We start from the raw sequence: 24,248 nt of genomic DNA on the forward strand, positions 1-24,248 counted from the left end.
GACCAGCTTGTTCTACTATTTGTTTAAGCGCTTATTCTCAGCAACAACCAGCTTGAATTCATTGCAAGTAGATAGACAAGAGGAGATGAGCATGTTATTATTGGGTCAGATGATTTTTCACCTAGTTATGCCCGTTTTAATTTAATATAGGTTCATTGCATCCAGTGAGTCTGTTTCTCAGTAAGTACCAGCTTGAATTCAATGAAACTTATTTGGAAGCTTTACTTACCAGACGATGTGCAAATATTATGAGCAAATTCAGGTTGATGATTTTTCACAGAGTAATGACCCTTTTAATTACAGATATGTAGCAAGATTTTCAATGAAAAGTATGGGTTATAGACTGGCGAAAACAGGGCAGTGGTGGTTGTCATAAATTCAATAAATTTCTTTCAATTGTTATGAAATTTGGTCTGAATACTTATTTGTATATTGTCTTAAACGTTTAAAAATGAATATGGGGTACCTCAGGTCACAAACTAGGTCTCTAGGTCAGATTTTCAGAGAGAAAAATCCCAGTCAGTGTTTTGCATTGCCAACTGTTTCTATATTGTGTGATATAGGTCATTGGCATAACCATTTTGAGGTCAAAGGTCAAGGTCGCTGTGACCTTGAACTGAAAATCCAATCGTATTTCGTATTGCCAATTGGTTCTAATTTGTGTGATCAAGGTCATTACCATAACCATTTTGATGTCATATGGTCAAAGGTCAAGGTACTTGTGACCTTGAACTGAAATCCAATCTGTAACAGAAAAAGCTAGTGCCCAGGGAAACCCCTTAAACTGGGTAGGCAGTGTGTACATGACCACCAGATGAATCATAATGATTTCCAGGTCAGTGGGTCAAAGGTGAAGGTTGTAGTGACCTTGAGCTGCAAAACAGTTTCCAATCTATTATTGAAAATAATAGTATATTGCAGAAGTAATTGAGCATTCTTCTATTTTGGTAACGGCGACCTTTGTAAAAAAACAACTAAAATAGGTCTTGACTTCAGCTAACTACACAGCAAGCTTCATCATTATACATCAATTTTATCTACTATAGTTACTATTATTGAGCCTTTTTATCTTTTGTAACAAACACCTTGTCCCAACCAACCAAGAAAAGCAACAACACATAATCTTCACAATTTCAAGTTTCATCACTGTAAGTTATTCCAAACACAAGTTCTTAAGCATTTTAGCCACAGCGATCTTGACCTTCTTTTTACTATCCCCAAAATAATCCACAGCTATTTCCCACCTTACCCAGCTACACACCAAGTTTCATCACAATAGATCAATACTTTAGTTATTCAGCAAAAGCTGTCTTTCTATTTTTATTAACAGATCTTGACCTTAATCATCCAGATCCAAAAATCAATCACAAAGTATGTCTTCATATAAGTTACCTGCACAAGTTTCATTACTACTCATCAATTTAAGCAGAAACATGTTTTTCATTTTTTGTTCTTGCAACCTTGACCCAACCATTCAAAGATAAATCTCGAGCTACATCTATTCTAAACATGACCTTCCTATTCAACAAATGTCATCACTATACATTAAATCTGACAAACTTTAGAGCAGAAACCATGTTTTTATTTTCAGTCAAGGCATCCTTTCCAATGTATGTCTTCACATTAACATGCTAAGACTAAGTTCAAAGTTTTACCTTTATATATGTTATTCCCAACTAAAGTTACTCAGTTTTCAGATACCATTTTTCTACTTATCTCACTTGAGCTACTGTTATTTTGATGGGTCACTTTCTGTCATCTTCTGACAACAACATTTTCCTTGAGATAATGGCTCCCCCTAAACCACTCGGCTAATTTCAACCAAACTGCTACTCAGTTGATCCTCTTCCAGAGTCCTTCTTAGTGGTACCATGCACAGCGTTGGTTGCCTTGGCAACTAAAAGAAGCAACTTTAAATGTTTTCTCATCAGAAAATGCTTGCTTGAGTTCAGTATACTAACTCGGAAATGTTCCTTAGGTGACCAACCAAATTTCTTAAAGCCATTTTAGTTTCACTGTTTGAAAATTAAAAAAATGGCAGCCAGGCCAGAGTGTTTTTTTCACTATATGTTTGTGTAAAAATTTAAAAATCTAAAAAACCTGTGGCTCGATTTGAAAATGATTTCAAGAAATGCTGTTTACGTGACCCTGTAATAAATTCCTTCAAGGCATGCAAGTTTTCACCATTTGACTGCCATATATATATGTATACTTGTTTATTAAAACCTTGAAAACCTTTTTGTCAGAGACTGGTCACATAATTGTTAACAAAATTCACAGGAATATTCCTTGCCTGATCCTCAACCAAATTCCTTCAAGTGATGTTAGTTTGTTTAAAAACAAGAGCCCCATGAGCCTGTACGCTACTGGCATTTCTTTTTTTGTAATATACTGAATTCAAATTCATAGGGAAGAAAACAGTGAACCATATGATTACCGGTAACAAATGGCGAAGGAAAGAACTTCTACAATTACACTTATCTTTCTACAAAGATGTCTCCCTTAGAAAATACTTTTGCTTCAATGGCCATAATCCAGTCAAGTATGAGGGGATCTCACCAAGCTCTCATGGATATCTAACTACTGTATAAGTTTGATTGAGACACAATCAGAACTGGAGATTGTATTGTGTTCACAAGCAATATTGTTTACAGACGGATGACAGACACCGCAGCATGGTAAAAATGGTTAGTTTTATGTAGACTTGTAGAAGTAATAATAAAAAGGCCAAGTTATTTGGCATGTAGCATTGCCTAGTGGTTTTCTATCAAATTTCTCCAGTCATTCTCCTGTGGTCAATATTTGCCCTGCCATGCCCTGCCCTTGGAGACACTTGTTATACACAATACTTGCACAACAACATTTAAGAATTTTGTTCTCCAAAAACTGCTGTACCGAGAGCGGAGATACATGTTATATAGATTTTTCATGTGCTCAAATAACCTTATTTCCATAGCAACCATTACTTATTTTCTAAACGACCTAAACTAAATTTAATATTCACAGTTACAAAGCTATCTCATTTAAAGACAAGTAATATAACTTCAATATCAATTTTGAAAGATTTATGGCCTTTTGAAAATGTTTAAAATTCCACATGTTTCTTTTATTTCATAACTTTTGAACTATTGAAGATAGCTACATCAAACTTGATTCACTTACTCGCAGTAACAATATGCCCTTTCTTCAAAAGATATATCACAATTGTTCATATTGCCATATATATGACCATTTGTAACTTATTAAAAAATATATTGAGAAGTTTTAAAAAGCCAATTGAATGAAACATTAATATAAAAATGGTAATGAAGCCTTATATAAAGTACAAAATGTGAATAGCAGATGCAACTGACTCATTTGAAAAAAAATACATGTACGATCATGTATGTTGATTATCTCCCTTTGCTTAATATTCCTTAGCCTTATCTTCTTATATGGTTTTGTTAGTGTATATAACATTACAATAACCATATATATATAGCCCAATATAAATCTAAATATATCTGAAAAATAAAACAGTCCTGGCCAAAGAGAATTATTTTCTCAGAATGGCTCATATTCCTATAGTAACCCCACATCACTTTTAGCATGCCCTCAAATTCCCCCCCCCCCCCATCCCATCAGATATGGCATCATTTGGGGCCATTGTCACATCTGTTATGGCTCTAATTAAGACCTAGGCCACTGTATCACTGCTACTCGTCAATTATTAATAAATTTAAAGACAGGAAAAGACTGCTTGGTGCACTTCAGCCTGCCGACCAACAATGAGTTCCAATGTTAATGCTAGGAATTTTCTTTGCTCCATGGATCGCCCTTGCAAGTGTTGGAAGTTGTCTAGCCAAACATAATGACACACTGAATGTTTAAAACATCGGGCCCCAATTTCTTGAAACTTCTTAAGATAAGAGGTTTATGAAGCTTATTTCAATTAGCAAAATTCATACTTAAATTGAATTTTGATAAATGAAAAAATGATTTATTGGGATTTTCATCAAGATAATTCCCATCTAATGTATGAAAACTCTTAAACATTACACAAATTATTGGAAAACAAAAAAAGTGAGCTTACCGGTAGCTAAATCCTGTTAATAGGTCACCGTGAGTACAGTACTTAAGAAGTTTCGCGAAATTGGGGCCTGGTCACAATCTAAATCAGCAGTTCTATTAACTATTGTATCAATGAGAAAGTCGTAAAGTTTATAAAAGTAAGTTTTTATTTAACAAAATAAGAATATCATACAACAGATGACAATAAAAACTGACAATCATATACATGAGAAATGCATGTTTAAATATGTAGCTGAGGATAAAATGTGTTTATGTAGATGATGCCTTATGAAATATTAGTGACAATCTGGTGTGTAATTATCATACATTCACTTAAAAGAAGATCCAGTATTAGAGGCACATAAAACAATGAACATGTTTTCAGTACTACATGCAATATCTGCTGAAAGGTCTTCCTAATTGGGTTGGGAAAACATTTCACATGAGTGTCATTGTATTGTACAACACTAACAAGGTCACTGTACAGCTTGGAGATCATGGGTGTGTGTAGCCTAGTGGTATCCTCATTCAGTGATGATAATAAGTTCATCTATACCCCAGTCTTCATAGCTGCCATCAGGTAGGTAGCGGCGAATAATGATGGGAATCTTTCTCGCTCTGAAGATAAAAGCAAGTGTCATCAATGATCAATCATGACTTGTTTTTAAAAAAAACAAGAAGGTTCCACCAAGCAGATACAGGTTCATCAATATTTTTCATTGTTCATCAATAACTTTCAAAATTAGGCTTTAATACATGTATGAAGGACAAATCAAGAAATTTGTACATTTTGCTTCTAGAAGCCGTATTTTTCTTTGCATCTTGGAGATGTAGCCATTGAATAGTTTTAAAACATTGGTTAAAACATTTTTCTTAAAACAGCTGTATCAAACAAGTTTCTGAACTTCAGCTAGTGTTTCTACGCATTAACAAGAGGCCCAAGAGTGCTATTTTAAATAAGCAAAACATACTCCAAAACTTCTTTTCTGAGATATGATGAATAAGGTCCTAAGGTTCCTAAACTAAGCTATAACAAGAGGGCCTATGCTCTACTGGCATGGCTCTTGTGGTCATTTTCAATCCAGAGCATGTACGTATGAGTAATAGGCAACAAATATATAGTTCACTTTTTATGTTCGGGTTAGCTGAAAACGCTGCAAGTTCAACATCTGAGATAAGAAAGTGTTGTAAGCAGATTAGTTGCATGCATTATTTCAATATGTGCCAATACTAAGTAAAGGTAATCTGAGGGTAAAAAATATTCGCTTTTAAAACTGTACTCATTTCATTTCTGTAGCTTTAAAAATAACAAGAGCCGTCATAAGACAGCGCACTCGACTATGCCGCTTTGACTTAGAATACAATAAAGATGTAATAATACCAAGTTTGGTCTCTTTATGTCAAACCTAACTAAAATTATTCGATACATAAGGTGACATTGATGCTGCCCTCCCACCAGCCCGCCCAAACAATGACGCAAGTCATTCGAATAACTTGATTTCCCATTATGAAAATGTGGTTAAGAATATACAATTATGCCTTTCAAAGGAAATTAAAAAAAAAAAAAAATCAAAAAAAATCAAGGGCCATAATTTTTATATAGGCTTAAAACGGAGTTATGTTTCTTGTTGTAAGATGGTCGTAAATAATTTTGAATTTTATAAAGTGCATTTAATGAACGGTATAGAAGTTTTTTTTATTAAAATCCCAACTTGCCCTTAACTTTTACTTGCCTAAAACTTTAACCTAAGTCAATCAGGGGCCATAACTTGTATTAAGGATATGGAGTTATGTAACCTCATTGGGTAATGGTCCTGAACAATTGTGTGAAGTATTAAGTCAATTGAATGAAGGGTATAGAAGTAATTAAACAATATCCCAACCTGCCCTAAAACTTTAACCTAAGTTCCATAGTCAATCAGGGGCCATAAGTTATCTAACCTCATTATGTGATGGCTCTGAACATCTGTGTGAAGTATTAAGTCAATTGAATGAATGGTATTGGAGTTTTAAGTGAAAATCCCAACTTGCCCTAAAACTTTAACCTAAAACTTTAACCTAAGTCAATCAGGGGCCATAACTTGTATTTAGGATAATACGGAGTTATGTAACCTCATTGTGTGATGGTTCTGAACAACTGTGTGAAGTATTAATTCAATTGAACAAAGGATATAGAAGTTATCAATAAATATTCCAACTTGCCCTAAAACTTTAACCTAAGTTCCATAGTCAATCAGGGGCATAATCTGTGTAAAGAATAATATGGAGTTATCTAACCTCATCATGTGATGGCCCTGAACAACTGTGTGAAGTATTAAGTCAATTGAATGTAGGGTTTTGGACTTATAAGTGAAAATCCCAATTTGCCCTAAAACTTTAATCAGACGCCAATGCCGACGCTGGGGCGAGAAGTATAGCACACCTATTCTTCGAATAGTCGAGCTAAAAATTTGGTTAAAAGGTCAAAGTGAAGGACATCCGAGGACAACATTGATGCTCATTTGCAAAACTGTATACATGGTCAAAATTTTATTGCTGTAGCTTTAAAAAGTAAAAAGTAAGTTAAAAGGGGTGGGGCCAGCTTTTGCCCAAGGGGCTAAAATTCAAATGTTTTGCTAGACAGTCATCATATGATGCTCCACAACAAATATCAAAGGTATGGGCCTTGTGGTTTGAAAGTAGAAGATTTTGAAAATATTTCTTAAATAAGTCTCTAGGAAACTTGTGACCCCTGGGGCAGTGCCAGTTTTGACCCAAGGGGCATAATTTGAACAGCCATGGAAGTGGACAACTAAATTAAGACTTGTTCAAAATAGCAAGGATCTGCGTAGCTGTTTCAGACAAAAAGGTTTTTAACATTTCCAAATTTAAGTATACCAAACCTGTGAACCCGGGGGCGTGGCCAGTAATGACCCCAGGGGCATAATTTGAACAAACATTCACAAGCAATTGTGACTTTACATGTAAACTTGGCTAAAAATAGACGTCACTCATGTAGACTTGGCTAAAAATAGACTTAGCTAAAAATAGCATTTTTTTATTCTTTCAAGACCCATAATCTAGGCATGCATGTGCAGATCTGGATGGGTTTCGAAAGGAACCGAGCTTTAATGTATATCAAGATACTGTACAAGTTTCATCGAGATTCAATCAAAACTGAAGACTGTATCATGTTCACAAGCAATTGTTTACAGACGCACGGACGCACTTACTACGTACTAATTATCATCGCATAAGCTCTTCTGGCCTTTGGCCAGTAGAGCTCAAAACTACAACCAAACTGCAACATCCTGGTCAAATCTTTGATTCTTTGAGTATTTGCTTGTCGTGTCACTTACTTGAGTTCCTTCATGGCAATTGTGAGCGGGTCAGTCTCTCCCTCGAGCTCGACCATCACTGGCGCACACATCCTGCACAAAAACATCATAGCTGATTATTTCACAATTATCAATATTTTACTTCAAACCCCTGCAATATATTACACTAAAAAGGCACATTCTTTTATTTGAGTGGGGTGAAGCCCAAAAACAAAATTATAAATTGTTTAAAAAATATTGAACAAATAAATGTATATTTATAAAATAGATTTTTTTGTGAAATATAACTAAAAATATTAACCACTTCAAACACATTCTAAAGCATTTTGTGTGCACAAGGGGAACTATATTGCCATGGACATATTAACCATTTATAGGTCCGAGATATTGCTATCTTTATGTCTCCCTTGGAAACAAACAATGCAGACTTACGCTATCTGAAGTGCTCTGGTACCAAGGACGCGAGCCCTTTCATACTTAGTCATGTATGGGGTAGTGATTCTCTTGGTTGGGGCAGTGGGCTGGGCAGCATCTGCTGATAGTATCTCCATCTGTCCATCATCCTTAAAAAACAAGCGAATGGTTAATTATCAATATCATTCCCAATAACAATACATAAGAAGATAACATTTCAGTATCATATGCTTAGATTTGATTTTTTACAAAAACAGATATTGTAAAACCTATCAAGTTTTGACATAAGTCAGAATTATCAATATTTATAAAATTCTAAATATTACCTCTTGTGTATTAATATGCTCATCAAGAGGTTCATCAATATCTCCATCGTCTACGTCATCGTCAAAGCTAAAAAGGACAAGAAATAATCGTTTAAACCCTGGAATCAATTTTTAAGCTGTTGTCAATAGGTGCGATCGCTATTAAACGCACACTTAATAATCTACAGTGGCATGTCAGCGGCTTAAATTAAAAGAACCTTTACCAAAATATCAAGGGCTTCAATAGTCGGCAACAAAAGCACAAAGCGTTTATCAGCCGTTCTCAAAATAAAAGTGTGCTCAGTCAACTTTGAGATGTATCAGTTACTGATAATTTCATTCAGTTGACTGATGCTTTGCTTCATGCATTATTTTATTAATAAAATACATAGATATTGTCTTATAATGAAAAGAGAACATAAAATTTACTACACAAATAATTACCTGCGATCAATAATAAAGAAATAAAAGACACTTATTCATTCACACATCTTTGAACGCCTTTGCACACCCACAACACCAACAGTTTGCATTGAACTTTGAACTTGGTAAAAAAGACAATTTTTTTCTGAGACTTTATTGATCTATTTTTATTTATCAGTTTTAACAAAATACATATAAATACTTTTTATCGTGCAATATTAAACAAATTAAGGGCCAGAAGTCACTGTCATCAGGGGCCAAAAATATTCATTTTGATGATGGAAATGTATTTAACCCTTTAGCACATAGACAAGTGGCCAGATTACACCTCCCAGTCAATAGCCATCTTACTGATAAGCAGTCCTTATCTGCATAGGTACTTTTCTGGATATTTGAAAATGAGAAAATGAATACAGCAGTATGACCTTAAAATCAATGTTACTCCAAATAATTGTGTCCAAATCTTTTTTATGTGAATTTATTTTTTATAGATTAAACTATCTAATAAATGGTGTCAATGATGAAATATTAAATTATTTTATTTCAGCTGTGAATGTATTTTCAAGATGGATTTGTAACATTTCTTTGAAATGTCATAATTGCATTAAATCAAAGGGTAATAAAATGCTGGGATCGATCTAATTTTTATTACCCCTATCATAAAAAAGACCCATCTGGATTAAAAAGCCGACAATTTATGTTCTTGTGTATTAATACACAGAAATATGTCAGGAATATCCGGTGTCATCCAGCTGAGAGATCCAGTCCAAGGTGTCTGTTTAACTTTATTACCCCCTCATAAAATTGTTTACAAAAAAAGAAAGCCGATAAATGATTTTCCGGTATGAATAAAAAGATCTAGATCAAACAAAACGCTTGCACATGACCTATTTTACAGCCAAAACTATGATGGACATTATATAAGCTTCACAGAAAATTTACCCATCATTTTCTCATTTACTAATTGTTTCTTTTGTTTGTAAACAAAATATTACCTTTAAGTAAATATAATCTCAATTGATTTTAATGGTAAACTGAACTGACGTAATATATTTAATGATTTACGCATCAATGAATTTGGGGGAAATTCCATACAGTACTTAGCTCGTGGTCTTATTACGTCACAATGGGATATCACACCTGCGATTGGGAGTATAAACACCTTCTCAATTTAGCAGACGATATTTTCAAGGGAAAATCAATACACAAAAGGTTAAACTTTAATTTTATAAACATCCGGGATATTGTTTACAAAAAGAAAGATGCAAAATTGAAATATTGAAATGACCCTATTGAAATATGCGGGCCATGCGTTTACATCCAGTAATGGATACGGTCGGCCAAATGCGTATACATCTGGTAATGAGCTATGTCGGCCTATCTCGTATACATTCGCTAAAGGGTTAAGTTGTTCATTTTCTGTAAATTTTCTGAGACGAATGCAGATTATTTGGAAACAATTGGTTGAAAAATAATTTAGTAACAAGCTTTACAAAAACATCATCTTTAGTATGACAAATAATAAAAAAAATATTGAGATATTTCATGGATTTTTTGGTTGATATTGAGGTTTTTGTGTCAGATTGATATTCCATATTCCAATCATTATTTCGTCCTTAAATTCTTTAATGGTTTGCTAACACTAGACCTACTATTCGATGTTTATGACTTATCGTCAATCACGAAATACAATGCCAATTACATATGAAGTAAATAAATTGACGATGTCATTGTTTTGTGTTGTGCAGCATTTGATATGAAAATAAAGCAAAAATGAAGCAGATTCGTACAAATTAGTAGTTCGGATTCGCCGAAAATACACATACAAATACTTCAGAGAAGTATAAAATTTATATACAGGTTAAACATTTAATACATGATGTTCATTAAGTAGCATTTAAATATTTAAACTGAAATATTAGGCACTGAATGCAGGTTATTGGACTTACACTGAAGCATAAAATAACTTTAATAGGTCTGTGTTCAGTACTGTTTACACAGGGAAAATTGAAGATTTTAATTTGCTGTACTCTTTCCGACTTAAGAAAAGCATGAGAATTTGACATTGAATTATGCTTGTTTGTCTAAAGACAATATAGTTATACCAACATATCGCACACCATTTTAAAGGTAATTGACTCTTCTTTCCATGTCACTTATTTAAAAATGGATTGTTTATATGTTGGTTGAGAAATTTACATAAAACTGGACTCTACCGTGAAATCGGGTAAGTTTGAGTTACATACCTTGTTTCTTTTTTGTATATCAAAGACACTAAATATCTTCAGATGTGTTGTTTATCTCATTGTATGTACCCAAAATGGTTTTTAACAATATTTTAGTGACAAACAATGATTCAGATGCCTGTGATTTAGTCATTCTAAAATGCCGTCCAGGCTTTTTTTAATGATGGTTAGCCTGGTTCCAGGCTAACCATCATTAAAAAAAAAAGCCTGGACGGCATTTTAGAATGACTACCTGTGATTATACCATTCAATTAATCTAAAATCAGCAAACATCACAGGCGAAACACATAACAAATAAGTTTAGTGGATATATCGAAATGCTTACTTATCCATATCTTGATCATCATCAGCCATTCTGTTTGAGTAGAATATTTCTGATTCTTCGTTAATAAACAAAATTAATGTCGCAACAAAAACGTGAATATTACTTCCGGTGAGTACTACGTAATGAAATTTTGTGTTCCGACGCCTCTTAGTCAAAACGGCAAATCGATTTCGACAAAGGAAAACCTGCGAAATACAAAATATTCTTATTTACCTCCCCTGATGAGCGGCTTCTATAATATTACGGACCTATACAATATGGATTTACAATCCGTGATAATATGTACTATGATTTAAATGCACAAAAACCTACGGATGGGAAAGCAGTAGTTTGCAAGAAAATAGGGCTTTTACTAAAACCAGGACCGCCGAACCTCTTTGTACATTTTATATTTTAACTGTTGTTTTTTTAAATGTTTTTTTTTTGTATTGTTTAATGTTCATGTGTATACATTTATTTGTTAATAGATCCAATTTCTTACAATTGACGATATTTTCCGTTTAAAAAAAATGTTTTATAGCCGAGTATTGTCTGCCGTACACTTGCCTTACAATTGCCGAACGGATTTGGATCATAAACTTAAGAGGCATTCTCTGCTTTGGCAAATTTATTTCTTTACATCCCCCGCAAAAAGTAAACATATAAGACGTTTAATATACTACCCAACTAGCTAACATCTGATAAAAAATATTACATTCATGTATACAACCGGTCGTTCACGTCAATAAAGGATTTTTAGTGTACTGTAGATTTACCAGATTTAGGGTGAACCTGGGTTCTATAAATGCACAAAATGAACCAGTAAGCATTATCTTATATGTGCCAATTAATCTTATAGGTTTTCAATTGTGAATTTTTCGTCACATTTTAACAGTTGTGAAGTTTGTGATTCCATTTGCGATTGATCTTGGCGGAGATAAAGACAAAAATCACTCAATGCTTCTAAACTTGAAACGCGTAGTACATTTGCAAACCGTTGAGTAGTAAGACCTGTCAACATCACGTGACTACTTGAAATGCGCCAATGAATGCTTTCGTGCTGCATGCGACAGGAGCGGGTTTTGGTTCAAAAGGATGTTTTTCGAATTTTATAGGGTTACATTTCGAACATTTTAATACTTTAATTCCCGGTGAGTGCACTATAAATTAATATTTTGCAAGGCCTAAAAGTACGTTTACCTTAAAAAGTCAGCATCTTACTGTGGTTGTTAATGTATTTGTTTCGAAATAAATATATTAATATAAACATAGTAGAGTTTTATACATTAAATGAACGAAATATATATATCGCTCGTACGATAAAGTTATGTTTTTAACATTTCACTTCTCAGAAATTGACATGCATATCATGAGTGTATGCCCGTGCTATAACCATCCAACATTTACAATGTTGTTTTTTTTTGTTTTCAAGTTTTATAAATGTCTCTCCATAATACCAATAACATGACGTGTACATTGTATATCACCACATCCGTGCATTTCTTTATTTACCATGTTCAATTTGGCCTATCTTTCTATTTTATTTATAAAAATGTTTCAAACTCTTCCATTAATTAGACGAAAAAAAAACACATTATATAACTCTTCGTTCAGTAAAAACATAAATGTAATTGCTACAAGTTCAAGTTTTATTATTCTCAAGGCCGATAGTTAAAATAAAACAATACAAAGAATGGCGGGGTATAAATAAACAGTTTTAATAAATGAAACCACACACTGGAATGCAGAATTCTTACGGTATCTTATGATGCATTCTTATAATATTATTTAATCTAAAGTAAAGCAAAGTTTTATTATACTCTTTTCAAAACTTACTGTACATTTGAACAAACATGACTACATGCATTACAAGTCAGACAGAAAATTAACATTTAAAATTATAACTAAATAAATCATATATCAACGTTTGTTGAAGGGTTCCAGTCGTCAGTATCTTAGATAAAACACTGCTAATGATTTGCCACACTTTATTTCGTCATAAAAAGAAGTGCATTTTACATGAGTGAGTCTCTTTAAACAGTAAAACAATAGAGGTAGCCCGAAACACAACTGTAATGAAATTGAAGAAAAAATGTTTACCATGATAATGACATTACCGATAAAGCATCACAAACAAACATAGACTTATGTTAGCTCTATGACACATATAGTCAGCTGTTTTATAAAACTAGACAAATTCTAGCATAACTTTTTTAACAAAAAGAGCATTTTTTGTAATAACATTTTTATATGAAGTTGAAAAAAAATCCTGAAATGATACACATTAGGGTTTCTATAAAAATAGGGAGGGAATTATTAAAACCTATCTATTTCAAAATAGGGAAATGAAAGTGTTGAAATTCATTACCAATTTGATGAACATTATACACGTTGTCATCGATCAGTTGCAAATTCTCAACCCTTTACAATAGGTCAAAATATAAAGGTATGTTTAAAGCATTCGAAGCAATTGCCATAACAAAACCAAACTTCGTATCCATACAGAAGAATTGATGCGAGCAAAATATCAACAAATTGTAATTGAAGATCAATTCCCAAATCTTACTTTCTTGATGTATATCAAAATAAATTAGACCGATGGCAGCCACGCCGCTTCCTTCGCGCCACTAGACCGCGAACTTCACGTACATAACTTACATCTATAGTGGCATACAGGGTAGTGAAAGCATCGTTTGTTGAGATTACAAAGATAAAAAAGTCATACACTGCCAAAAAGACTTCAATATCTATATACAAGAGTAAAAGCTTTTGACGGATCTCTGAAAACACTCAGAAAAATATCGTACATATGATGCACGTCAACTCTCAGTGTCGACAAAATCAATTGCTTAATCAACAATCACCGTCCAAAGGAAATGATACATTTTAATATCCCTTCTATTGGTCTTGAATATTTGGTTTAAACCACATTTATTTCAGTACACAGTACCATTGAAGACGTACAAACATTAAACATGATCATATATAAATTTTCGCTATCGTTTGATTATTTGGTCTTTGCACTAGAACTACCCCAATACAAAGTGGTACACAGGATCTTCTGCCGCAGTTTCCTGTGTTGAGGAGAAGTCAACGTCAGCATACTCCGTCGGTTTATTCTTTCTCCTTACCGGAACTCTGGCGTTAGCTTCCTGTAGGAACTTGATGTCCAAGTCGGCGTACGTTAAGCCGGCTTCATCGTGCGGCTGCTGGAATATATAGCATTGTACCACTTTACCAAGTCACAAGAATAGGGAGCATACTAAAGCATCGCCGATTACAGATCGTATGGGAAAAGGATCTTTATATTTTTAAACTCGCGTGGCATCATATTTGGTAAGATATTATGTGAAGTCCACATGTATTTGAAAGCATGAATGTTCGAAAGATTGCATACCCGCCTTACTGTATTCAGTTAGGGTATTTTTCATTCAAGTGAAACTCAAAGTTGGCTACCCTGCAAGTGTAACTTTTAATGGTTAAGCTACTTTGTACGTTTGGTATGACATTTGCATCACATAAATTATCTCTAAGAATACTTTAAAAGCATGTTACCTGCGTTTCAATCCTCTGTGCGTCCGCCTGCCTGTGCACGACTGCGTACTGGACTCCTCCCGTTGTTATGTGTAGCACACCATCGTCCGACGAAGTGTCTGTATATTTCAGGTATCATTAATCATTTATAAAAGCCCATTTGGAGGGAAATAGTTTATCATACTAGAATAGAGAGAACCTGAACCAATTGTATAAAACTGGATACAATTCCCAATGACTGTGTTGGCAAACTGTAAGGGCTTTTGATCACTATTAAATAGCCGATCCACAAACGTTTTGTTACCTTGTTCCAAACCTAGAATTCGCCAGGATACAGATGACATCAAAAACGTAATATTTTATAAATACATTTACTTTCTTAATTCTTGTGCAATCGCCGATTGCATCTTTAAATGATATGCCATTACATTGTATCCAATTTATTTGGTTATGTTTATAAATTATATTATTAATTTGGATATGTTTTATACATGTAATTAATTTGGAAATATTTTATAATTAATTTGGAAAAAAATATAATTAATTGGAAATATTTTATAATTGATTTAGAAATTTCATGATTATGATGTTTTGATGATTTAATTCGCCCAGGAAGGGTTCGTGAAGTATCTGCCATGGTAAATTGGTACTAGGCCGTAAATAACCCTTGTCTAACAACAACAAATAAGAAGAAATTAACCTACAAATCCACTTTAACTAAATTAAAGATGGAAACTTACCACTGGGATTTTCAACACTGAAAAACAACAACAATTATTACTTAAGTACGGAAACAGAACGTATACGAGCACGACTCCTTTAAGCTGAATAATCGATAGACGAAGCTCTGCTTATTTAATTCGGAAAAAAACTGGCCTGAATCAATTGCGCAATATATCAACAATATAAGTATATTTAAGTTTATTTAAGTGGAAGTGTGTAACATTCGACATAATCTCCAACTCAGTATCACTTAATTAAAATTACAAATGGTACATACATTTCTATTGCGCTGATTACGTTGGCCTTTCTCCGTTTTAGAAATATACATCCTAAAAATATGTGAAACATATAACCAATATAGTTCTGAATAGTTTTGTTAGAAGTGCATATGTAGATAATTTTTTTCTTTAATTTATTACTCATAAAGATATCTCATTTTCATTTGAAACTATATACATACAAACGATACGGTAAAGAAGCATTATATGTTATAAGGAAAGTTGTGCAATCTAAAAAGATATATTACGGTATGCATTAATACCTTACATCGCACAGACATGTTTATGCACATGCTGGCCATTATAATTTTTGTAAAGGTTAATACGAATTTAAAAACAGTCTTAAACTGCCCTTAAAAAGTGAAATATCTGAGAGAAGGATTTGTTATTGGTCCAAAAAATAAAACAGAAAACGGAAAAATGTCATACTTGATTGTAATATTTCAAACTCTAACTATACCATACATCTAAGTCAATGCACAAGCATAAAGAGTGGAACTTTTCACAGAGCACGTTTTGAATATTTTGCAGAAAAAAAAGTTTAATAATAGAATCAGTAATTAAGTTGATGCGAGTATAAGGGAACAAAATCCTTACTTCCAACTAGAAACAGGAGGCAGAGTCCACCAAAAACGCCTGTTCCAATAAGTACATCGACGAAAGGAAATCGGAATGTTGAGGAAACTGTCTGAATGTCCTTTTCATGGGATTGATTACCTGCAAGAGTTTGTTCCCAATTAGATTGCCATATCTTAAAAAAGAAACTCATCAAATCGTCACCTTAGTGCAATAACTCAATAACTGCATATAGAAATAGAAGCAGATATTGAGTTCTTGCACTAAGGTGACGAAATATTCATCTGTATATTTACTTTATTTAATGACTTTCTGAATTGTAAATAACAAACCGTTTGTCATTGAGCTTAAGATTGTTAATGATGCATTCAACATCTCCTTTTGTTTTTGAGCGTTGCAATTGTATGTGTTGTTTCCATCTCCCGCATACTCCAGTGTTAACAGACATTCCTCTGTTTTGCTACAATTCTGTAATACAGTGCTATTTTCATCTTCCCACCAAAGCGTCCATTGTTCTGAAGCATTGCAATCATCCACGAGACAGTTGACGGCCACTGTACTATTCGGACTTAAATGAACAGGTGATGTCGTGTCCAAGTGAATAGTCGTTACACCTGAAATGCAGTATTGAAATTGTTGAGATCAGAGAGAGAGAGAGAGAGAGAGAGAGAGAGAGAGAGAGAGAGAGAGATGATATTAATCACTATCGTTTGCACGATGTAACTCGCGAGTTTTTGTGCTGTGGGAGAAAACGGAGTACCCGGGGAAACCTACTTATCCGGTTTGGTGCCATAAACCAAACTTATATCCCAGACAGAGAATGGAGCCAAGGTCGCCAAAAGGTGATAAGCGAGAGAGTTAACCACTGCGCTTACCGGAGAGTAAAACTGATAAAAGAATAAGAATAAACAATTGTTTATAATTCATTTTAAGATATAAACTATATTATGTCTTATTTCTAGCAAATGAATAAAACACAATCCGGAAGACGGCTAATTCGGAAATTAGTATGGAGGTATCAGTCTCGGTTTGATAGATAATATCAGCGAAAGTCGACAACATAAGTAATATCGTACATATACGTACCTGAAAAATAAACAGTATAGTTTCTAGTTAAACTAGATGGGAAATGATCGCATCTGGTTGAGCATGTAATGGTACCCACAGTCCTGTCTTTAGTCACGTTGTACATGACGTTGGAAACAGAACGGTAACTTCCATGTTCACCATAAGTCCAATTTTTACTATAATCATATCTTAAACTATCATTGTCTCTTGACCATTCAATTGTGCAAGGTGGATTTGATTCATCCGTTTCACAAGTTATGTTATAGAAACAGACAGAACCATTGTTGTTATATGAACGTTTTTTGTTTACGGACATCGAAAGTTCCGACGGCGGATCTGGAAACAGAATTGGGCTTTTAAATAAAACTGGTACCGTTTTCAATTAAAAATATACAAAATTAAAACGTATTTTTTTTTCCAAAGAGACAATCTATAGAAGGATATATTCATTTCCTTCAAGGACAGACATTTACCATTTGTTATGCTTTAACCCATTATGCACTTTAAACGCTTCGAGTAAAACTTACATTTTATGCTGATATTTTTGCACACTGAAACAACTTCTAGACCAAAAACATATTTGCTTATCCTGACGCAGCACATTCGTTTTCCATTCCACATGTTGTTAGACTTTGTGACCTTTGCTGTACTGGTAAACGTATGAGAAGATTCATTAAATAAATCTTTTTGTTGAACATCACCCAGCAAAACATTGTCAACATGTATTTCTAATAGTGGAGCTGGGATAGCATTGCGTACTTCACATATTGCACTCGAATTTTCTCCTTCAAGGAACTCAGGAACTGATAGCACTGGCGGGCTACCTTTCTCTGAAATTGAAACACAATGACTAAACAACAATCAAAAATATATACACAATCCAATTATTTTAACCTCCATAAACTAACGAATCATAGCTTGTCACTATGTGTCTCCTATTTGCTTACCTACGCTACATAGAGTGCCGTGAACTTCGTAAGGTGTTTCAAGGGCTGCATTAGAAACCCGACATGTCACATTCCGTCTTGACAGTCCACCCATTTGTTGATGAATGTTATCGATTTGGTACCCTTTCCCCCCGTTTCTTTCTCCATGAACAAACGAATTCTGTCCCAGTAAAATTACTATCTGTACAGGTTCTGTTCCATTTTCAGTATTGCAATAAAAGTCGGAGCCCGCATAAACATAAATACATTGTGTTGTATTAAAGTCAAATAGCTTAGGATCGAAGACTGGGTAGCTCGGTCGCTCTGAAAACAACAAAACTCATTTAAATAACTTGAACTACAATATTAATTTAAAATGTTAATTGAAACTCCAGGTTCAAAACATGCTGCTCATGCATTTATCTGGAAACATATACATGTATGACCCTCCTTGTTCTCATATGTCTCCTTTTTATTTCAAGCCGACGTACCAAAACAAAACAAATAAATAATAATTCAGATAAAAATCAGAATATTATGTGAAGTTAACGAAACATACCCGACATATGAAGATGCACAGAATCCGTTTTGCTATCTGCATTGCATTTTAGATCATACGGTCCTTCATCTTTTTCTTTGAAGTTAAATATAGTCAATATGTACAAATATTTAGAAACACTTCTCTCTTCGTAAGAACCATCTTGTAGCTGTATATCTTGTAAGTTGTGCGTCCATGTTCGCCCAGTGTCTGTTTTGCGATGTATATAAAGGTCAGACGGAAAATATGCAAGTTTGACGTCCGCGCCGCGAACAACTGGGCTTAAAATCTCGAGTGCTCCACATGATCCAACGATATCTGTAAATTATAACGTAAATAAAAGTATTTGCCACAACAAAATCATTGCTCTACTTTGTGTTTATTGACAAAAATATTTTTAAGAACACTACAGAAACAAGGAGAGTAGTCAAAAGTTTAAACATAAACCCCGTTTAATGACACAGGTCAGCACACACACACGCACGCACGCACGCACGCACAGACGCACACACAGACGCACACAAACACACATAACATATTTATATCAAATTGTTATCAATAAAAATGTGGGTTCATGCCTTAAAACGGTCTTCGATATTTACCTCTCAAATTAATAGTTATCACATCTGTTTTAATCGTTTTGTTTGTTGAACATCCGGCGAAGAAGTCAGCTTTGTTGTATTCTAAAGAAGCTTTCCATTTCAAAAAGAATGACCCATCTTCGCAACATGTTGAAGCACCGTTTACCCCGTCCATAGTTTTAAATTGTGTGCCATCTTCCATTATGTATCTCCACTCTACGTCACATCCCAAAGGATAGAACGGTGTCGCTTTCAGTGTAACTTCCCTGTTTGTAAACGCTGGCCCTTCCACTGATATCGTTCCATACTGGTTCATTGCCGCACTGATGTACCCACACAGAACTGAATATGTTGTAGTAAAGGAAAACAGAACAAACGATTACGAGCACACATATCACTCTAAACAATGGTATTTGACTCGTAAAATTATAATCACGTATTATTTATATGTATAGATACGAAAGGCATCAAGAATGTAATGCTACTCAGGCATTTTACTGCTTTACTGTAAAAAAAAAAAACTTTCAAAATGCATTGTCCATTTTGATACGGTACTACTAAGTGACAAATTAGATCCTATTAAGGCATTGAATTAAAGTATGACATACATGTTTATTAACTATTAGGGTAGGAACGCTACAACACCTATATTTAGTACTTAAAACAATACAATTCTAACATTTGTCTTTCAACTGTTTTAAATTTTAATGTTATAGTTAGAAAATGTTTTTGTAAACTATTAATTATTAAGATTGGTGGAGCGAGCGAAGCCATTCAGATTGTACGCAATGGGCCGATTGGTCAGAATGTTGTTAAAGCTAACAACGATGTAAACGTCTTCGTTATTAACTTTAAAAATAATAACTAAATAGATACACGTGTGATGTGTACTATTTTTAACTTTATTTGAGACAACAGATTCAACAGTATTTGTATTAATTAAATATAACAGCACATCATCAAATAGTTCACGATTAAATCTTTACAACGGTGTCGTTAATCACGTTGTTCACTTTAACAAAGTTTTGAAAAATCGGCCCAATATGTTTGCAGATGATGATGTCATATACATAAAGTTGTGAAAGTGAGTCTTTTTTAGCGATTTTTAAAGGGTGATACTAATTGGCTGCCGGACGATAACAGGGTGATGTTGTTGTTGAGTTTATATAGGTCTGCCCGCGCCCTATAATGGCTGCATTATGGCTTGACCCCGTCACATCCCCAAGTGTGACTTAAACAGAATTTTGAAGCCAAAAGGGAAGTTTTACCCCCATCGGTTGATGGGATATTCGTCAAAGGAGTATTTTTACCCGAAATGCCGCGAAACCTGCGATGAATGACATCTAGGAGGGTCTCCCACACCTTTGAATATTGGATATGGTTTCATTTCTCCAGTCTTAAATTTGATATAGCATTGTATCTTAAAAAACATTTACATGTAAGAATGGTATTTATTTAAAGGATGGGCAAGACTCACGGTCAGTTCATTGACAAGAAAGTGTTGTGAGAACACGACTTTTTGCCCACTATATGTTTTAATATTTCTAATATATATATATATATATATATATATATATATATATATATATATATATATATATATATATATATATATATATATATATATATATATATATATATATGAACTGACCACTTTGTTGTCGATGCCCGACTATTGCCTCACTATTTACTTATTGAAAATTCTTCAAGACCAGAGAGTGCGTTGACATTACTTGTTTTCCCTACATGTTTTTTAAATGTTCATGTACATATATAGAGAGGGTTACTATGGTTGTTTTAAAAAAGTAGATAACAGGGTAAGCAATTTCCTTTCCTTTATATAATAGGTATAACTTACGGTGGCACAGGGGGGACAACAATTTATTGACATTGTGGCCACAACTTTGTAAATTATGGCCACAAATTAGTAACTTGAGGCACAACTTTGTAAATTATGGCCACAAATTAGTAACTTGAGGCACAACTAAGAAATTTATAGCCACAAATTAGTAACTTGAGGCACAACTAATTAAATTGTGGCCACAAATAAGTAACTTGAGGCACAACTAAGTAAATTGTGGCCACAACTTAGTAAATTATGGCCGCAAATTAGTAATTTGAGGCACAACTAAGTAAATTGTGGCCACAAATAAGTTACTTAAGGCCATAACTTAATAAATTGTTGCCACAACTTAGTACCTTGAGGCCAAAAGTGTGTATATTAAAGCATCCTAGTGAACTGCGCCTAACATTTAAAATTTGAAATAATTAACACAAACATTATTCAATCGAGCTACAATCTCATTTCATACTATTTTTTTTTTCTTTCTATCCAACCTTGAACAATATACACACAAGTTATAGCCACTGAACTTGTGTTTAGACCAAAACAAAGAACATGATAAAAGGGTTCTGAAGATAGAAATGTAGAGTAAAATATACGTTACAATGCATTTTTATAATAATTATTGTCATTATCAATAATGGTTGATTTATGCCATTTCGTGTCTTCCTTTTTCGAGGCGAATAGGCGAAACACCGCTTAATCGAGGGTGAAAGCAAGAAATAATAACGCGGCGAGTTTTCGTCATAGAGTGTGCACATTTTCGTGTTGACGCAGATCGTAGTAGAAGAACTATTCTACTGCTGCTGGTACTACTACTAGTAGTAGAAGTAGTAGTAGTTGCAGTTGCAGTAGCAGTAATAGAGTAGCAAAAGTAGTTATTGTAATAGTAATAGCACTATATGTTGTTTAATATTTAAAATCATAAAATAATTAAGAGCAGTAATCATGTACCCTACGTACCAGCAAAGCGCACGGCAAATTGAACACCCTTTGTTATCCATTTGGAAACCATTGTTCGCGCAACAAATAATATTTAAATGCATGAATATTACTGTTGTAGTCCAGTAAAAGTTAGTGTATATTTCTTTAAAATGGATAATTATTATTTGAGAAAATAGAACAAAACAGTCTCTTATTGTGTTATGAGGAAGATATGTTTTATTTGCCCTTTCAGTCCACAATTGCTTTGATAAAGTACCGGAAACACCACAATATCATACTAGTTCGCACAAACAGTCAGGCGATAAAAGTACTTTATTCTTGCAACAATATCAACAGAAACGATGACAATTAAAGTTGCCATATTTTATTTGTTTGAACCACATTGCAAATGGTTATTAAATTACGTTGTTCTTGTTCCTACTAAGCTCCCGGAAAACAATTTAAGTACATGTATATATCTACATAATTTATATTTATAAGCAATATTTTCTGAACTCACACTGACTCTCAAATAGAACGTACTTTTTTCTTTTACATTTAGCCAAGTCCCGATATATTCCTCCCTAATTCAAAACAATTCAGTTTAGACCGAATGAATTTTTCTGAACTGACAGCGTCGATAAAGAATGTTGCTAGCTCGAATCCCGGTTAGGTATTTTTTATTATTTTTTAAGCCGATATTTAAAGATGTAAAAATGGACCATGTGAGTATGTGCGCATGAAGTTTAATCAACCACTTTTACACGCTATTAGCCTCGGGAGATAATGATTATTCAGACCCTAATACGTACTGGTTAGCGAGAAACGGAGGTTTTTCATCTTACCATTGTAACAAGAAAGCCATTCGAATGAAATTTTACACACATATTATAGTTAGCCTCTTCAGGAGAAAATGGTGTCATTCTCATTTAAAAGTGGACAGGTTTTCCGAATATTTTCGCGCGCGTATTACCCCTATACAATACGCACAGTTAGCTTACTGTTGTACCAATTATTCGCCCACCCTAGAAATATGTTTCATATTACAGTATAGGGTATTTTTGATTTTTGTCAAATCTCATTTTATGTTTATGGCAATGTATTATATTGATGATATACATGTTCAAGTATGTATAAAATATGATTTTGGCTAGTTGAAATTATTTATTGTGACTTTAATGAGCCTTTGTCATCAAGCCACTGTGGTGACGACAATAATCGTGTGTTCTAAATACAATCACTTATACCCTGGATCGAGTTCATCAAATGAATGTGATCTATTTTTGCGTTTAATGTATACATACTAGTATTCAAAAACAATATTGAAAGGTAAGGTTTTTTTTTGTAGTGGGAGAGCACCGTTTACTTGGCAGAGGGGAGTCAGACAATATGGGTGAGGCTAGAGAGGGCCCTAGAAAAAACTCATGGGTTAAAACCACTGGTTAGGGACATTTATGACAAAAGACCGCCCCGATAGCTTAGTGATAGGAGTTCGCTCCGGGTGCGGAAGGTCGGATTTCAAACCCGGGCCGGTCGCGTCAAACCGGAAGACGTTAAAACATGGTACCAGTAGCTCCCATGCCTTGCGCTAGGCATTTAAAGGGTAGAACTGTCTGCTAATATCTGGATTTGACAGGGAATTATAGTCACTTCTATCTCATGTCAGTAATAATATGGTATTTAAAAACAATTTCAGTCGCGATGGCGTCGCGGCGGGTCAAGCCATAATGGAGCCACAAGGCTCGGGCAGACCTTGATATATGTGGTAGTGATATATACGACTAGAGTCATGTGACTGCAGGCAAGATCACTTTTCAAGCATTTACCAGTAGAAAACCAAATATAACCAAATGAGCCTTTGGGCGGACATACCCCCCTCCTTTGGTGTGCCGGATTCAAGCCCATTTTGGTGGTAGTCCTATTGCGAAGGTTACGTAGGCCGGATTACACTCATAGAGCAAATTTGAGTCGCATACCAAATGTACATACGCTAGCAAAGAAACTATTAATTAAAAAATATAGTTTTTTGGGGGGGTGGGGGATGGGGGGGGTTCAAATGGCGTCATTCCCCCCCCCCCACACACACACCTGTTAATGCCATATCTTGATACTAGCCGAGGAGTTCCGATTGACAAAATTAATGTCGCAACAAAAACGTGAATATTACTTCCGGTGAGTACTACGTAATGAAATTTGTT

General features: G+C 34.2%; 3 protein-coding genes across 4 annotated transcripts; all 3 read right to left on the bottom strand.

The window, feature by feature from the left end:
• Positions 1 to 4,199: 4,199 nt before the first annotated feature.
• On the bottom strand, positions 4,200 to 11,213 carry LOC128238601 (DNA-directed RNA polymerases I, II, and III subunit RPABC2-like). The gene is made up of 5 exons (XM_052954694.1): positions 11,081 to 11,213; positions 8,108 to 8,174; positions 7,800 to 7,930; positions 7,389 to 7,460; positions 4,200 to 4,668 (listed from the first exon to the last, which is right to left on the bottom strand). The coding sequence occupies exons 1-5, from the start codon at positions 11,107 to 11,109 to the stop codon at positions 4,575 to 4,577; spliced, it is 393 nt and encodes a 130-aa protein (XP_052810654.1). The 5' UTR covers positions 11,110 to 11,213; the 3' UTR covers positions 4,200 to 4,574.
• Positions 11,214 to 12,735: 1,522 nt separating this feature from the next.
• LOC128236383 (uncharacterized) lies at positions 12,736 to 17,543 on the bottom strand. Of its 2 annotated transcripts, none has more exons than XM_052951232.1 (7): positions 17,257 to 17,543; positions 16,503 to 16,784; positions 16,192 to 16,311; positions 15,594 to 15,645; positions 15,334 to 15,350; positions 14,615 to 14,712; positions 12,736 to 14,265 (listed from the first exon to the last, which is right to left on the bottom strand). In XM_052951232.1, exons 1-7 carry the CDS (start codon positions 17,360 to 17,362, stop codon positions 14,089 to 14,091), a joined length of 852 nt encoding a protein of 283 aa, XP_052807192.1. In that variant the 5' UTR covers positions 17,363 to 17,543; the 3' UTR covers positions 12,736 to 14,088. The 2 variants fall into 2 exon arrangements, with proteins under 2 accessions (XP_052807192.1, XP_052807191.1); XM_052951231.1 differs by having other exon boundaries at positions 12,736 to 14,268.
• A 1-nt stretch (position 17,544) lies between these two features.
• On the bottom strand, positions 17,545 to 22,210 carry LOC128237575 (uncharacterized). Its single transcript, XM_052953168.1, has 6 exons — positions 22,090 to 22,210; positions 19,305 to 19,625; positions 18,724 to 19,020; positions 18,186 to 18,488; positions 17,833 to 18,068; positions 17,545 to 17,574 (listed from the first exon to the last, which is right to left on the bottom strand). The coding sequence occupies exons 1-6, from the start codon at positions 22,139 to 22,141 to the stop codon at positions 17,545 to 17,547; spliced, it is 1,239 nt and encodes a 412-aa protein (XP_052809128.1). The 5' UTR covers positions 22,142 to 22,210.
• Between the last annotated feature and the right edge of the window lie 2,038 nt (positions 22,211 to 24,248).

This window comes from Mya arenaria, chromosome 6 (genome assembly GCF_026914265.1).
Source record: "Mya arenaria isolate MELC-2E11 chromosome 6, ASM2691426v1".
NCBI classification, from domain to species: domain Eukaryota; kingdom Metazoa; phylum Mollusca; class Bivalvia; order Myida; family Myidae; genus Mya; species Mya arenaria.